This window comes from Apteryx rowi, unplaced genomic scaffold, assembly GCF_003343035.1.
Source record: "Apteryx rowi isolate R43461 unplaced genomic scaffold, aptRow1 scaffold_73, whole genome shotgun sequence".
Lineage (NCBI taxonomy): Eukaryota > Metazoa > Chordata > Aves > Apterygiformes > Apterygidae > Apteryx > Apteryx rowi.
In genome coordinates this window covers 1,049,756-1,067,989 of record NW_020451016.1, presented here as the reverse complement: position 1 = coordinate 1,067,989, position 18,234 = coordinate 1,049,756, and the positions used below count along the sequence as shown (strand labels likewise).

General features: G+C 35.8%; 1 protein-coding gene across 11 annotated transcripts in view; it reads right to left on the bottom strand.

The window, feature by feature from the left end:
* QSER1 (glutamine and serine rich 1) overlaps nucleotides 1-18,234 on the bottom strand; it is a 49,386-nt gene that overhangs the window by 29,609 nt on the left and 1,543 nt on the right. For 10 of the 11 annotated variants that reach the window (XR_003257023.1, XR_003257026.1, XR_003257025.1 and 7 more), the window contains exons 2-3: nucleotides 1,477-1,589; nucleotides 27-188 (exon numbers count right to left, since the gene is read on the bottom strand). Coding sequence is in view for 6 of the 11 variants with exons in the window: in XM_026087683.1 (XP_025943468.1) it covers nucleotides 27-162 (136 nt within the window). In the remaining 5 variants the exon portion in view is untranslated. The remainder of the gene's footprint in view (nucleotides 1-26; nucleotides 189-1,476; nucleotides 1,590-18,234) is intronic. The other variant, XM_026087679.1, reaches the window with a different exon arrangement.

Genomic DNA, 18,234 nt, shown 5'->3' with positions numbered 1-18,234 from the left:
ATTTTATTTCAAGAGAAATTTTTCACCTGTCTGCCAGGAAGGAGCCCTGAATTGTGGTAAAAGGGTAGATCCTGAAGAGGCTGCCTGAGCGGTACGAGACTCGATTGCAGAAAGAAAATTCATAACTGAAGTTTCCTTAGTGTTACTTCCAGCACTGTGCATACTGCTATCAAATATTCCCGAAAGACCTAGATGGAAGCAGGGCAGGGGGGACAAAAGAGACAGTTCAGATGAACTTACTATAAAAAGTTCAATCAAATAAGATGGACATACATTTATAATCCACTAAAAATGATCCATGAAATGTGAGCAATACTATTAAACTACAGAGATTTTTCAACGTTCTAACAGTTTTACAGCATTGCATCTGTAAATTGAAACCTGAGGATACATTTTAAAAGCTATTATTAAATGGAAGTCAAATATGATGCTTTGAAACAATATTTCAGTCTACCAGTACAAACTCTCCCTTCATCTGAGGATTCTCCCGGTTCCACTTTTTACATGAACTATTTACACATTACAGATATCCTTCAAAAATAGGTTCGACTTCTCTGTATCAACCTTTTCCCCCTTTGGGCAACTTGTAACAGTTTGGATTTCTCTGTGGGACCAAGGTCAACACAAGAGAAGGATTTTTGGTTGCATTTCCTGCTTCAGCAACTGTTGCCCATACCCTTCAAGAGCAGGGGGCTAGATGGAAACCACTGGTTAGATCACACAGTTTGAGTAACTGAGTTTACATCAGGACTGCAGGGTCTGCACTCTGGAACACCCCCTGCAGTTCTGACTCCCCTTTGTCTTTGTCACACACCTGACCAAGCCACCACAGATTCTTCCCAGCCCATGAGCTCAAGTATCTTTCCCTTGGAAACTGGGTTGCAAAATGAGGGAGAAGAGGTCGTGCCCTGCCTTGTGCTGACATGGAAAAAGGGTATCACCAGGATCACAGGCAGATCCTATTGTAGATCTAACACATAGCTTAACCCGCTACTATATTTAAAGCAAATTTTAACTTTCCTCCACAGCACTACATCTTAGTTTGTACATGTAAGTACTAGCAACAGTGTGTTCCAGCTTGTATTATTTTTCTATCTATCTGCTTCAGACTAAAAGAATTGGCACAATTTCAGCAGCTAGCTTTGAGACATACTTAACATTTGGCCCTTATGCATTGGCCAAAATCTGAAAAGCTGTATTTCAAAGAAAAAAAATGCAGAAGTTTCTTTAAAAACAAACAATAATTTATAAAGCATAATACCCCTTTATAACTTCCTTTTATAACATGCATTTATGACAATATTTTGACAAAAGTTAGCAACTGTTATCCCTCTACTACATACTCAGCTTTTCTAATAGTATTTGCCACCATCTGCATAACAAACTCCCTCCAACTATAAAATCCATTAACTTAAAATTATGTAACAGGTTTTTTTTCAGCTATTTAAGCTGAAATCTCATGATATGGGCAGTTACCAGTAGGATGGTGTGTAGTAGAGTATCCAGGAAGCTGATGAGAAGCTGTATATGTCTGTCTGTGAAGAAGTTCTGTTTCTGAATGTGATGGATGTCCTCCTCCATAGCTTAAGCTAAGGAAAAAATTAAACATTATGAACAAAAACATACAGCTAGAGAAACAAGGTACAACTACGAAACTCTGACTACAAGGCAAAAATTTTTAGAAATAATAATAAAAAAAAAGCCCAAGATCTGACATATGTGGTTGTGCCAGGATGTCACTAAAAATGTTAAAAAAAAAAAAAAATTATGATACCTGACTAGCCAAAGAAAAGTCAAAGTTCATCACAGATAATTCTACAAAGGAGTAGTTCAGAAAAAGTGAGATTTCTTTAGTTCAACTATCAGAAACACTGGATGGACACGTTCTGTAATGTTTTACTGATTTAAAATCTGCACAAGCAGACAACTACAAATACATGCTCATTCTAACATTTCAATTTCTGACTCCATTTAAACTTACAGGACCACATTTAATACAAAGGCTGGAATGACTAGGAAGCCTCAGGAACACTACTGTGTTTTAAAGATTTTGTTCATTTCAGTACGTTTATAACAAAATCGATAATGAGAGCAATAGCTCTCATATTGACAAATCTCATTCTTCAGGCCTCCTAGCATTAAATGCACGTTAATGATGTACAGTTTTTATTTAAAGTTTTGAAAAGAGTCATCTATTTTTACATGATGGTTTAATCAGGCTTAATGGAAGCAAACTGAAGATAAACAGTGTTTCAGTCCATGCAAAAGCAAGAATGTAGAAAATAAAGAAATGCAAATTTAATATCAAGCAACATTAAGAACTGGACAAAAGTGCTAATGTTTTCCAAATAAAAATACACAAAAGGGAGGGGGAAGCAAAACAAAATCCCAAAGCTTTCAAGCTTCCATTGACTCAGCTCTGTATGATCTGTATTGGCATGTATTTGTCTGTATTGTCAACTCCAAACATTCAGAAGTCAGAACCAAAAAAGCTAACACCTATCAAATGGAAAAAATGAAAGCCAATGTGATTGAATAATTGTATTCTACCTTCTTTTTTGTTGCCTTCTGGATGTTAAGTTTAAAGGTAGCTGTCACTTACTCCAGTGTGTACATAAGATTGTTTTAAGTTCAAAATTCAATTGTAAGCAGACGCAAAAGCAAAACACCTCCCCTCCCCTCTAAAAAAACCCAAACACCACCAAACCCACTGCTCTTCTTCTCTCCCTGCTGACTGCTGTGAGGGAGACTTCACGTACCCTCTTTGATCCCCTGGGATGAGGGGGCAGTCACTCCGCATAAGGGAAGATTTGAACTTTTGATGCCAGGAATCATGACATCACGGGAAACTTTTATAGAAGTCACCAAATAATAAAAAAATTGGCAACACTACTGCATTTGCTTCATTTTCATTAAGATGACAAGAGTAGGCAGAGCAGATCTGATGAGCCAGTAAGAGTGCTGCGACCTCTACATCTGCCTATAAGGGACACTAGGTTTTAGACTTCTAGATAAGTTTCTGTGTCTGAAATCTATTAACAGTGGATCCATTTTCTATTTTATCTACTTAGAGCATAGAAGTGCTCATATAGTCAGCACGCCAGACTAAGGAAGGAATTAAAATTCTTTAAAAAACAAGCAAACCAAAACCCCCAGCTGCTGCATTATCAGTTGCACTCAGTACCTGGCACTTTAACAACTATTCACAGTAATAACTACCTTTTAGAGAATCACCAAATCTCAGTTCAGTGTGGGCATATCAATGTGCTTATCTTATTGAGCAGAAATTTTTGTGTGGTTCAACACCATGACCAGCAACTGACATATTAAACACTGAAGGAAATTTGTACTGATTTGCATCATTATTATGAACAATCAGCAAGCATAACTGTATGATACTGTGGGTTACCTTTCAGTCTAGTATATTAAAACTTTTAATATTTCCAGACAAAAATACAACTGCATTCTGTGCATAACACATGTAAGACACATATTTGTGCAAGACATAAAATAAAGCCAATTTAAATGCAAATTATTTTTTATCAGACAAATTTTTTAAGTTAAGGTGGAGGCTTTTTTTAAATAGACAAATTTGCATGGATAGAAAAACTAAATAAACCTTAGCACATATGATGTTTTCCTCACAATTTTTAAAATAAAAATATGCTACACCTGAAAATACTTTTCTAAACTGATCCTCAATTCAAGTTGGGCATGCATTATTAGCAAGAATTACCCTTGTGACACAAAAGTTGATCTTGTGAAATCCTTCCATCTGTAAGAAGTTTTCCTTAATTTTACTGTGAAGTATTTTTAAAGCATTTACATATGTAAAAGTATGCGATGCTGACTTTCCCCTCATTTGTGCTTAAAAGGCAAACTAAGAAGTCATACTAAATATATCACTTACACTGTGGAACATCTTTCTTTTCCTGTTTCATGTATTTTTAGGAAAAGAGAGGCACATTTAGCTTTGCAGTGATGTTCTAGGCTATGCTTTGTGGCAAATATCCTTCCTAAGGAGGTGTGAGACCCACAAAGGTTGGTACAGACTACATCAAATAATTTTGTATCATCCCTTCTCTTGCACTGTCTAGTAGAAGTTTACATTCAAAAAGCGGATGAATTTCTATTCAAAACTACCCACTGGGAAATCCAGAGATTTAAAAATGACTATTTTTAAAATTTGTATTTATTCTGGTCCTTTGGTGAAGACTGTGATTCATTTCCCCCTCTTTACTCCCTTGCAATAAACCCTTTACTTACAGTATGCTCAAAGACTACAAGACAGTCTAACACGTTAGCTTGTAGACATGAGGTGGAACATTTTGAATGATTACTCTTGCAAAAGAGATGCAGACACAGCCTTCATAACAAAGAAAACACTAGAATTAATACTGGATACAAAACAACCTTTAGCTCTAGGATCTCAAAAAATCTCAGTTAATAGAATCTCAAAATTCTAGTAGAGCTATTTGAATAAAATAAGGCTTCTATTTATTTCTATCATGAGATTATTCAAAGTATCTGATGATGGTTCCTATGTTTTTTTTCCCCAAACTCCCAGGTCATAGTTAATGCAACCGCAACCTCAAAAATGAATCTGTCTTTCAATGAAAACATTGTATTTATTAGAACAGTTAATTGTTTATTGTATAATTACTTGCTGCTGGAATGTAGATTCTTATCTCAAAAAACCTGCATATATGCCTTCAGTTTACACAAGCTTATCCTAAACACAAGCACAACAAGCTGAAAGAAGATTACAGCCTCAGGGTTTCTTTTTACAAAATTTAGTTTTTAAACAGATGAACTTACAAAACATGCAATTCACACATCAAAAATGCATTAAGTGTGGCAAATAACATTATAGCTATCTAGTCATTTGTACTTTGTTTTCTAACTTCTTGTTAAAATTCCACAAGAGCTCTCACTTGTACTGATATATTTACTTACTTACTGAAGAAAGACATTAATATTACTAGGTACTTTGCTGTTTGTTATAATTAGTTACTATAGTGTTCCAAAATTATTTTGCCCTTATCCAGATACGTCACTGTGATTTCTCATTTCTATTGGCATAATTAACCGCACAGTGGAGTGATAACTGCTAGAAAGTGCTATGGAAGGCACACAAATTGGGAAAATAGTTTCCTCTTAAAGTATTTTTCATTGAAAAGGTCCATTCAATTTTAATATAATATTTTAATTAAGTGTCCTCTTGGAGATATCCTATGAAGAGCTATCGTTATTTGTTCTTGCTGTAATGATGTGATCAAAAAAATCCTTTGCCAATGAAAGTGAAATTACTCAAAAGTTAATCTGTTTTTTTTTTGAGCTATATCAGTTGGTCTACCAGAAGGTACTACCTCTTCCAATAACATTTCTGGCAGAGAATTTATAGTCTTTACACTTGTTACTAAAATATCTCCTTCTTGATTTAACACTCCTTGCTGTTTCCCAGTAGTAAGTCTTTCCTGAATTAACTGTTCACGTATCTGTTTATATTTCTATTATTGAGATAATTTATTTCCACAGCATTCTTCAATATAATACTTTCATATGAATTTAGGTCTCCAAATGCAACAGGTTAATGAGTTATATTGCCCTCCTCACCTGCCAACACAATTATGTGAGTTGCACTTTACACAAGTGATATTCGTTTCCTAATCTCAAACTCACAGAAGTATCATTTCTACAAGRAAACAAAATCTAGTTGCAATAAGCATTGGACACAGAAGCAGCTTTTATTTTCAATTCTTTCATTTTCCTCAAATATCTTTGCTTTCCTAAGCATCCATACAGAATTAAATACAGAAAGAAGAATACTTTAAACTAGTATTTTAGATTACTTAACATTTGATCCAAAAAGCATTCTTATATAGGAAAAGGTTGTTCTTTTTAATCTTTCTACTTAATATTCCAGATCAATTTTTGTTAGAAACTGGCAATTCTTAAGAAAAAAAAAATTTTTAAGGTTTAGTGACCGAGCAGTTATTCATATTTTAGGCAAACGTATAACGCTTATATGAACAATTGACGAGGACTTTTAACAAGCAAAGATATTTCTGGGTGCAATAACTTCTTCTGTTCTTTAGCAGTTATAACTTCTGCCTCTGATGTAAAAGAAAATCCTTTAAAAAAAAAAACAACTTTAAAATCACATAGCATTTTCAAAATATTCAAACTGCAAAGGCCAYGCTGAAAGTGAAACTGGACACCTGAAAGATAAGTAGTTACACAGGAAACTCCTGCTGATCCAAATAAAACTCAGACTCCTAATGCTGATGTGTTTACTGAGACAGAAAGCTCTACCCCCCCCTTCAATCTCAGACTCCCACCATGTCAATAAAATGCAACAAAGCTCTCCAACTAACATGCCTGAAATCCAAAATAATCAAATGGAACGAAACAAAAAGCATGCTGCACTATACAAATGACCAGATTTGAAGCAAATGTGAGTAACAACTTGATTTTATTTTTGGGCAGCCTATTGCCAACTTACTGAAAACAAGAACAGTTCCCTGACTCCTGTGTGACGAGGCACACAATTTGTTTTCAATTAAATCACCAAAACGGAGATGACAATACAGTGATATCCTCATGCTGACAAGGAAATACCTAAAAATTGATACTTTGCTTTTTACCTGACTTGAGATATATGTTAAAGATGGGAGATATTACTCAAATTATTTTAATTAAATTATCATATTAAGAAAATACACATATTTAACCTTTTACCCAAAAGCTTAGGCACTTTGAAAAGGAATCTCTCTCTTCAACTCCCTCTTTAACTATCCAATAGTCACTTCTGTTTAGAGGCTGAAAACAAAGCTTTTTAAGATCCAAATACCACACAACAGGCAAACTCATTTCTAAATATTAAAAATACTCTTCTTTCTAAATATAGGAAAGATTTATGTAAATTTATATTTACAGCTTACATCTCTCTTTAGCCAGTATGTTTGATTTTACACATGTAAAATACAGTTCCAGGTTGCATTAACTGTTGGCAGCTTCATACCTAGAATTGTTTTAATATCAGAATTAATATTAGATTTGTTTAAATATTTATCTTTGTTAATTTTCCTTCATTCACAGCATTCCATGGAGGCAGAAAGGAAAAGTATTAATTGGGAACATTACTTGAATGTAATAGGGATGAAAGGGAAGGCAAGTGAAAAACCACAGGGGCTTTTAGTTAGCAAGCACTTCAGGTGCTCATTCTATCAGCAACTGAGTTCACAGTAGTTTGCTATAGTCTAATCAGAATGTAATTCAACAACTAGAGTTTATTTATTCTCCACCAGTTCAAAATGAAATTAAAAAGCAATATTACAGGTATATATATTTCATCTGAAAATAGGTTTGGTCTTTTTTTTTTTAAAAAAGACTCTAAGAAAGCAAAATCATAAAGGACAAAGAGATTTGCCTAGAATGAAATGTGTTACGTAAACCAGTTTAATACTGTTAACAATATTAAAATAGCCTTGTCCAGCTGATAGCCCAACTCACTTCTGAAACTTTAAAAGCAAGCCCATACAGAGAACAGAAAATGTTTTAGTAATCAATTCCAATAAAAGGAAAATAGACTCCTTGTTCAGCTCTGATGTTTGTCTTCCAACTCATTTTGCACCAAAATGTTTATTTAGTAATGTATACACTATGTGATTTTTTGTCTATATTTTCTGGTTTTACACATTAAAAAAAAAAAAGACACTGCAAGAACAAAGCTGGTTCAAAGCTTCCAAATGTCAACAGGTTCAGGAAAATTTGGCGACCTGCTTCCTCCCTGTATCTAACCCCCTTCATTCTTCCATTAGATGATGCAAGAAAAGAGAGTTCTTAACATTTGAAGATTCAACTGACATTTCCACAAAGGGAAAGAATATTTATGCATCTAGAACAGTTGGAGTATCTATGAGGCAAAAGAAAAAAAACTCTGCTATTTGAAAAATGAAATCCACCATCAAGAAATCAGTAGAAGAGCATACCTAAAGTTTCTATGTATCCTGAGATACCTAGAATGATCCTTAAGGAAGTTACTGCACCTAACAGTATAGATCTTCAGTATTTGTCTGGCCTTTTCTTGAATTACCACATAAAAAATAAACTGGAATCAATATTTTAAGGAATTACTAATGCTTCAACAATCTTACTCTTCAAGATAGAATGTTTAGAAAGATGGGAAATACAGAATTAGACTCCAATCGTATGGTATTGGAGTGCTATATACAACAGTATTATTTACCTATAATCTTACCTCTGTTGGTCATGCCACACTTGTATCTTTTAAAGTCACTATAGACCATATATTTAAACTAGAACATATAATAACATATCAAAGGCAATCACCCTTCACTCTTTCATTAAAGATGAAGTTCCTACTTCTGCTCTTATGCCAGCAAAAGCATGATTGAGACCCTCAGGACTTGGAGGGAAGACTGCCTCAAGGTACTTGGGAGTGGAAATGCTCACTATTTCTTTGCTTTCCAAGGGCTGTGATATGAGCTTCTAAGAAAGAAATTTGGAGGTAGAAATGAATTATATACAATGAATTGGCTGAATGAGCAAAATTTCATGCTGTTTATGTGATTCTTTAACTGAATACATGTCATATCTTAAGAAAAGAAAAAGATTTCATGGCAAAAAAAAGGTCTGTCTCTATTTTATTCCCATGTTAATGTGCATGAACTCTTTATACTTGATCCTTAAGAAAAGGAAAAAAGAAAAACACAGCCCTTAAGGAAAGCCAAAATAGTCTTACTGGTACTTCAATACCCAAATGCAAGTGCTGACTTGTCTGATTTAAGTAACCTGCAGAGTTCTTAATAACAAAGACAATTATAACTCCATTTTCATAAAATCAGTTAAACTATGTCTTGAAACTATGTATGTGAAAATTAAAATTCAGATAGAAAAGAGCTATTTACAAACTTCCACCTCAGTTGAAAAGACACAAAGACTTGACAAATTGCCATATGATCATTTAATTTTTTTAACATATACAATCTAAATGATCTTTAGCTGCTGTTATCTATGTTTGAAATGCAGTATATTTAACAAAAACTCATTAACTTTTCTTTTTCTTCATCAAAACTGGCAAAAATCTCTATCACTTCTCTTGGCTTTGACTAAAATTCTCAGTAACCTAACCAAAGCAACTCAAAAAAAATGGGTTTACAAAACCAGATACACTACAAAAAGCAAAAAGAATTCAAGAGGTGCAAGATATTTTAAATGAGAGTTACAATACTAAGATGAACTACTTCAAATTCGCACGGCCCTTTAATGGGAGATGTGAAACTACAAAACTACCAGCCCACTAGCAGGCACGCAGAGGCTGAGGGAGCACCCAGGGTTCCCAGGCTGTGTCCTGTACAGCCAGGAACAAAGGTGCAGGAACTGGAGGTAGAGCCTGCATGCTGCCAGGCTATTCACACTGTGAATAAAACTGACCACAGAGCACTGTACTAGATAAGAACCTCTTTACGTAGGAGCCGTATCCACTTTTTCCCCCCTTTTCTATTGTAACAGAGGCTAGACCCTGCCAGAAGTGTTCTATAATAATGATGATTTTGACATCTTGATGTACTTCTTAAGACTTCAAGACCTTTTCTTCTCCTTTTGGAGAGGAGTTTTCTGTATTCCCACTCTCAAAATTAAAGCCTAACTCTGACTTCCTCATTAATTCAGTATCGCCACTCCCCACATCTAAACAGACACTGATACACCCACAATCACTGCTCAATTTAGATTATTATGCACTGTCAGAAAAAATGTAAAGCCATTTATTTGTCAAACAATGTTTTGGGGGTTCACACACCTTCCCTGACAGCTTCTACTCTACTGTTCCCTGGGGAAAAGCAAATATCAGCTATGGCTTGTGTAGTTCATACCATGTTAAAAACTGCAGCCTTCTTTTCTCACCTTTTGATTTTGATGCCTTTTGAGGCACTGGATTATTTTGTCACTGCATTTATTTATCCTCTTCGCTTACATTTTCTCTACCAAAGAACTTTCTCTTTATGCAGCATGGAGATAACAGCTTTTTTTTTTTTAATTAATAATAATTAGCTCCTATGGAGCATATTTTACTTACAATTTTAAAGATTTTTATATGGGACAGTAACAGAAATCTAGCACTTTTTTTCTAATATCTGATACTATTATATTGTTAAAAGCTTAGTTTGAAACATTTGAATCTCTTCTCAAGATCATCCTAGCATAATGGTTGAGCACACAGCAAAATCTTCTATTATGGATAGCCAGGATATGCACAAAATAATTTTCATTAATTTTAATAATAAAATTTTGTTTCAAAATATAAAGATCATCAGAGCTTTATCTCAGGATGCGGCTTAGTCACATCATTGCTTTATTAAAAATAAAATTCATTTCAGCTATTAAGATGCTTCACAACCCTCCTCCTCCCACCAGTATTACAGTGCCATAATTTATGTCAAGCTGAGTATTATCTTCAGGACACTACAGGTACATTTGATATCCCATTTCTTAATAAGTCCCTTATTTTCCAATTATAAGGAAAACACTGTGCTAACATAATCTGAAGTTGAAATGTTAATCACAAAAGAGGTAAGAGGCACAAATATACATGTCCTATCAACTGACAGAGCCATCTTAAGTTTAAACAACTACTATGTTCATCACCAAATCTCCAAATACTTTATAGTTATGTAACCCATGAAATATCTTCTAGTTTAAACTAGGGAAACAAAGGTACAAACAGTGATCTGCTCAGAAAAGGCCAACTCTCACAACTGGAAACAGAGTTTAAAGCATCTGGTACTGAAAAAAAGAGTCAATTTCTCAAGGCTTCACAAAGCTAAAACTTCTAAGAGCTCAGTGTGCAACATACTAAGCCATTCTGAAAATCAGGCTTTAAGGCACAGGGTGATGGAAGAACTTACATAGAATGTAGACATCCACATACTGCTTAAATCTGGGAATGAAAACCTAGGCATCCACAGAGCCTACAGTTCTTGGCAACTAAATACCCTCTGAGTTTTCCAGTCGGCCTAGACTCCTGGAACAGCATTTTCCCAGTCCCACAGCACACTAAGGAGGCTAAGCAGCTCAGCTGACTCCCTCTGGATTTAATGAAGAGGTATCCCCTTTGACTAACACCACTTCTGTCCCAATTCAGGAGTTAGGCTCAGAATGGAGCTAACATATTAACAACACACAGTTCATAAAACACAGCAACAAGAGTCCCATTCATGAAGGAATATAAGAGGGTGCTGCTCTCTACTTTTACAGGGAAAATTAGCACAGCCCATGAATTTAGCTCTTCTTCATCCTAAAACAGTTTTAAACCTACATCGCTAATCTTCCAAAGAACACCCTGGCTACCAGGTTGTCAACAGAGCTAGTATTTAGCTGAAAACATCATCATTTACATGAAGCCAGTTGCTTCTGAACACTTCAACTAGAAAAACGTGCACTGTTCGAAACGGTAGAAAAACAGTTACAACTGCATGCCATTTATTTTGAGATGGGAAAAACTTTGCTATCTAAAACAAATTCCTTAAATCTGCCCCAGGTATAGATTTCATGCAAGTTTTCCTGACTTTCAGGCAGATGTCTAAACAAAAACAAGTATTAATAGGGATCAAAATGGTACACACACACAAATTATAAAATTGTTTTAATTGCTGAAAAAAACTTGTATTCTCCTTTAAAAAGAACAACAAAAGGGAGTTTTAGAAGGAAAAAGATCAGAAGAAAATCTCAGCTCTCTTCAGTGGCTCAGAGCATTGGTAACCTCCAGGTCACCAGTTCCAGCAACAACTGAAATTATTTAACAAATGGTTGCTGTTCAGAGGCTTAAGGAGTTAGTTTTCTAGGATCATTCTTTTTATAGCAAATGAGCAAATGTTCACAATCAAGAAAAAAAGTATTAGAAATGCTATCCTTGGCAGACTCAGTAGAAAATAATGAAACAGGAGGAGCATAGAAATCGAAGGATTATTCACTGTCTAGTACTGGAATTTTTGACACGAAGAAGAGAGAAAGTAAACAGGATGTGGTGTGAAACACTAAGTTGCCATATTTCTAAAAGGGATTTCCTGGACAGAAAAAAGTGCAACATGAAACGTGCAGCACACCCCACTACCTTCAATATGTCCAAGAAACATCAGATTGATTGCACACGTATTATGTATGTGCAGTGGCTATTTGTCTAGCATTTTCTGGATGTCCAAAAGCTTTCAGACTAAGTTTCCAGACATCTGGAAATGCTAGACAAACAGCCAAAGTTCTCAAACTCTTCTCACACAATACTGCTAGGTGAAAAAGGCAGCTACCTCCAGTGAAATCCAGACCTCCGACAGCTGGAAGTATAATTCATATAGAGTTATTAAGGAATAAATATTCCTTAGCATCTTCCTATGTAAATACTATTACTCTAAGATAAGGGTGCCTAAGGGTGTCTTCTTCCTGCTTAGTGTAATTGGCTAAACTTACACAAGTCTTAAGCGAACAACAGTGGTAGGCATGTAGAAGGAAGATGAAAAACTAGAAAAGCAATGCGGGCAAATAAAAGCTTGTCCAAACATATATAGGTTCTTGCTGAATTGTTTTGGAATAAGAGTGTGCAAGTATGCAGGTATTCAGGAATAAAAATTCCTTGCCCCTGTTCATTTTAACCTATGGTCAGAGTGTTTTGAAGACACTCTCATGCAGCTGTAAGAGTGTCCATCGATACGTAATAGTTTATACAGTAAGGAAACAAAGAAGTGATGTAAAAAGAGGCGACAGAAAGAGTAGCAGAAATAAAAACAAAACTATGAAACCTGCCTGGAAAGATAAGTAAATTTAGTACTTACTTATTAAGAGCTCAGTCCTCTCTGAGCACATTACTTCTTTCTGCTTAAAAATTCTAAGAATTTTCCTTTCTCTGTTCATTCCTTGCATGGTACAGGAAAGACTGCTGAATTCTGCATGGTGCTCAAAGTTATTTCTGTCACACTTAGGGCTACTAAGGAAGGTTTAAAGCAAGAATATTAATGTGCTGTCTTTTAACTGTATTTTATTCTTTTTTTAAACGTATGGAATAGGCACTCAGGAAACAAAATGACTTTTTGACATGCAAGGTTGTGAATGCTTGGACAAAATAAAAGAAATCATAAAAATCCAAGGAAAATACACCCTCTCTCTAAGAGGTCTAGTATTGTTTGGAATGAATATAATCCAGTCATAGGTGCTTTTTCCTAATGGGAACAAAGATTTTTCTAAAAACAACCTCCTTCCTACGAAGCATCATGCCAGAATCAACAGCATCTCCAAAAAAAATAAAAGGTGGGCAAAAGTACAGAAGAAACAAAAGGAAAAGGTTGGTTCTCTAGCTGTAGAAAATAAACGCTTATGTTTAAAGTAATAGGATGAAAGATAGACACATGGGACTGAAGGACTTTTTGCACAGGTGAAAGAATACAAACCCCATTTCTTTCAGAAAAATGTATTCAGTAATCTGTGGTGAAGTTCTTGATTCCATGGGAAAGGGCTCACATCTGAAATATCATTCTAGGTAGCCTCAGGAGAGGTCAAGGGTTGAACTAACATGGATACTTAGTAATGTCTCCTCACAGGGAACTGAGATGGTAAAATCTGGGTGGAAGACTGGCTGAAGGTGGTTATATGACAGGGCCGAACTCACCCGACAGCTGCTGGGACCCTGCAGGGCAGACTGCCCTCCCACGCCACCCGGCTGGCTCCTCACAGCCCTTCTCCTCCCTGCTCTCTCCGCCATCCCCTTGTGCCACCTCTGATTCCTCTCTGACAGCATGAATAAGCCAGTGCAACTCTCCAGTTCAAGAGAAAGCTATTCACCTTCTTAGGTTAGTTTGCTCATGGATTAACAAATTAAATCAGCTCCCTGTGCAGTTGCACAAACACCAAAGCCTATGTGAGGTCGGAGGAGGAAGAGAGCCCCTTTCAGCAGCATTGAGCCCGAGCAGCGAGTTCAGCCACCTCATTTAACTGCACCCTCAGACTAAGTTTTAGCTCGTTCCTTCTGCAGGCTGCCTTATGCCACCGTGCCTTACTGCAGTAAAGGACATCAAATGCTGATTCATGAAAAGTTGTCATTAAAATCTTAGATAGGTAAGTGGTATGTAATTCCAAATGCTCCTATTGGGCTCATTTCGAAACCTTAGCAAAGGTTTTAAGAGATGACTCTACATCTGCATCTGTGAAAAGCTGAGGCGTATACAGCAAGAATGTACTCAGTCTCTCTGTTCATTCAATCTTTGACCTTGTCACAACTATTATTCAGGGTGCACTGAACATGGTCCTAAAATAAATAAATAAATATATAAAAATAGACAAGAGCTACTAAGTCATCGTGAGACAACTGTGTTACACCATAGACTTTATTTTGTGCATATAAACGTTCTAACTTTAAATTATGACAGTAAGGTCGGTAAGATTAAAAGGTGACTTTTTTTTTTAATGTGTTTATAAAGTTAGTTAATCCTTCTGTGCCTTTTTATTTAAATAGCAAGTGTTCTAAATATATTCAATATATGAGCTTTAGTTTTCAACATTTGAAATATTACACCACAGGGAACTTATAGTAGGAAATGTGTTTAACAATGAACATTGTTTTTACCTCTCAGACCAATTTCACTTGATGAAATAAAATGTTCTGTTTTTCTAAAATATGTTATTTATCTACATTTTCTTCAGTTTACACAGATAGACAAAAATCCATTAGAATTTAAAGCCTTAACTAAATCACAGCTATCATAGAGTTGTCACAATAATCACTAGTTTGACAGCTATGCAAAAATATAAAGCATCATACCTGTGTATCATGAAAGTTTAAGTTTCCCACGTGGGTAACTTCCCATATGAACTATCACTGTAACTAATTTGTTATCTTAGATTAGCTGCAACAAATATAAGCTGCATTAACCAAATGTCAGTGTAATCTATTGCAAAGACCCTTTTTTCAGTTAAATGATATAAGAAAATAAAGTGTTTCTCTGGACAAGGCAGAGGTGGACAAATATTACCAGGCTAGAAGAGACATCAGAGATCATGACAGTCTCCATAAAGTTTAAAATAACAACAAAAGAACTGTGACTGTCATCCAATCACATATAACACAAGACTCAGGTCTTAGAGTTGAGGTAAAAAAAAACAAACAAGAACAATCAGCTCCCTCCACTACCAAAAATCCTTCTCTGAATAAAAACCTAGAAATATTGTGAAGCCAGACATGTACTCAAACAACCAGAAACCTCACTAGTCATCGTCTTACTCCATTTTTATTTCTAAGCAATTGTGACAGTCTTTCAAACTACTGCATCTTCACATATTTTGAAGACCAAGTTTTTCTTGAGCAAGTAACAAGCAAGTGTGATATGCTTATTTGCTATTCAATACGAGACTATCTTTAGACTGTGCCACAAAAGAGAGTTTCAGCACGGAAGTGAAGTTTTCCTACAATTACAGAAAAAGATCAAACTTTGCAGTCTGTCAATACGTTTGGCAGGAACTCCTTCAAGATGCTGACAGTCTAAATAAGAGCGGGGGGACACTGAGGACAACCCCTTTCAGCACCCTGCTACAGAGCTGGCTGAGTTGCGCTGCCCAAGCGCGTTCCTAAGCAGTGGTGAACACTGTTCAATTAATACGATGATTCATTTCAAGTGATTTCCATCATCTCCAGTCCTCATTTCACTATCTTTTCCTATTCTATGAGAAAAGTTATGTCACAGCAGGCCTACTACCAATGTCCTTATAATACACCACCACACATTTCCTTTCAGTTGATAGGAACAGTGCCATTGCACAGACAAAACAGTGCCTACAAGAAATAAGGAGCAGGATAAAAAACAGATGGCTGAAGTTAAGTGTAGGGAAGACAGGAGTAATGCTTGTTGGGAGGAGAAATCATTTTGATGAGCTAAGACTGAACAAAGGAACATAGCCTGCAACAGCATAAATATCAGAATACCTTGAATGAAATCTTGTTATCTCTATCACGTAAAGAAAGGCTCAATTCTTTTCAAGCAAGTACCAGATTAACTTGACACAAGTTTTTTATTCAACATCAGACTAATGCTGCTTTAGCTGTTTAGAAGACTACCTGTCAACCACAATCAAAAACTCCATTTTGAAAAATGTGAAGCAATCTATAATGAAGGTCTAGAATATTGACAGCATATTCCATTACAGTACATCTATATCTTCATGATACAGGCCTTGGCAGTGATACTCAAGACTCTTGCATCCCAGTTCCCAAACAACTGACTTTATCCATACCAAGACAAACATTTATTAGTAGCAGAGGAATCAGAAACACCTATGCAAGCCCAGACTAGGACAAAAAGAAATTTAACTTTCTAACGAATATGGTTCAAATTTTAAAATCTTACTGAAAACAGGGTACACCACATTTTAAGTCTCATTAAATTGGCAGGAACCCTAAGTAAGAACTCCAGGCAGGTATTATGTTTGATACAAACTTCCCTGCCTCTGCTACAGTGGGGGGGGGGGGGGAAATTTCAGTCAACACATTTTTTTAAATGTATCATTTATCATCAGCTACACAGCCTCAAGATGAAACTTTTAGAAATGAAAACAAGAGCTTCTTACCATTGCTTCCTAAACTATGCATAAACATTGTTATATCAAGAATGGATTCAGTGATACTAATTTGATTTTTTAAATTAGATTAACAGTCTGATTGGTAAAGGTAGCAGACATTGATCCGATAACCTTCTGTAAGGTATCTGTACTGTTCTGCACGCCAATTTAAGAGATTCACAAAACACAAAATTAATATAGAAACTATTAGATTACAGTTATGTTTTGAAACCAGAGTGGTTTGGGTTTTTTTTGAATACAGAAAATAATCATCAAGCGGTTGTGTTTCTTCTAAGATCCAGGCAGATCCATTCTTTGTCTCGCACTAAAGATTTTTATCAATGACCTGGAAAACAAAAAGCTTCCTCAAGGAATAGATGACATGTTCCTCAGTAGGTCCTGAAAATTAGGGAGAGTGATATAAAGGAGACAGGCCACTGACTTCCTCTGAAACCAACATTTTAACATGACCAAAAGTAATTCAATAATTAGGGAGAAAGATTAGAAAGACAGGTAAGAGACCTTACCTTGCCATGCAGGCAGAGAACCCAGCTAAACATAGCTTTATAGTGCAACATTCTAGCCAAACAGCTAACAGTCCTTGAATTCCTCTGTGAAACAGGGAATCTAGAGACTCCGGTACCAGGGAGATTCTATTATTTTCTTACTTACTTAATTGCTTTTAAAATGCAATGTCCACAGTTCAAGAAGGATGACAATAAATTGGGGGGGATCCAGAAGAAAACTGAGGGAATGTCTGGCAAAAAAACTTCAGAAACTTGTTTTTCTTAATAAAGAGAACATTAGGCAACAAATTAATCAAAATTCAGAAGAACTTATAATTGGGGAAACATGTTAGTGGGATTATCAATGTCAATGAAGCTATAACAAGATTCTGTGGCTAAAAGCTGAAGGTAGCCATCTTCAGATCACAAATAAGAAATAAAATACAAATCAGCCATTTATAGTATATTTTACCATGAATTGTGTTCAATCCTGCCTCACTGGAAATATTTAACTGTAGTTTCTCAAACATAAGCTCTAGTTTCAAACATAAATTGAGGAAAAAGTCCTGTGGCCTGCATTATGAAGATGTTAGACTAGATGATTGCAGCAGTCCTCCCGATTTGTTAATCTATTAATCTTATCAGACAGATCAGAATACATGTGTGACTGCTTTCAGCACTCAATACAAAATCATCTATAGGCACACCTATTTCGACCTTAGATTTTTACCCTAAGACTTTTACCTTTAAATACCACAGAGATTGGAACTGCAGCTATATCAAGTCAGATATAAATAGTGGGCAATAACAAAATTTCATCACCTAGAAAATATTCATTTATGTTGGCAGAGCTACACAATCAGAAAGTAGTCCGAAGCCAAAAAGATATCCCGTATCTTTTGCACTTCCCGGCACTTTAAAGGACTCTCCATGGGACCGAATCATCCCGAACAAGTTTTAGCTAAGCAGAGGCTCCGCACGCCTGAAAGGAGTGATTTAGAACAAAAAAGGTTAACGAACCTCAACCAGGTTAACACGAGACTAAAATAAAGGAGACGAAGCACGATGCTACCGCAGAGAGCTGGCGGGACCGCGAGCCGCGGCGCTGCCC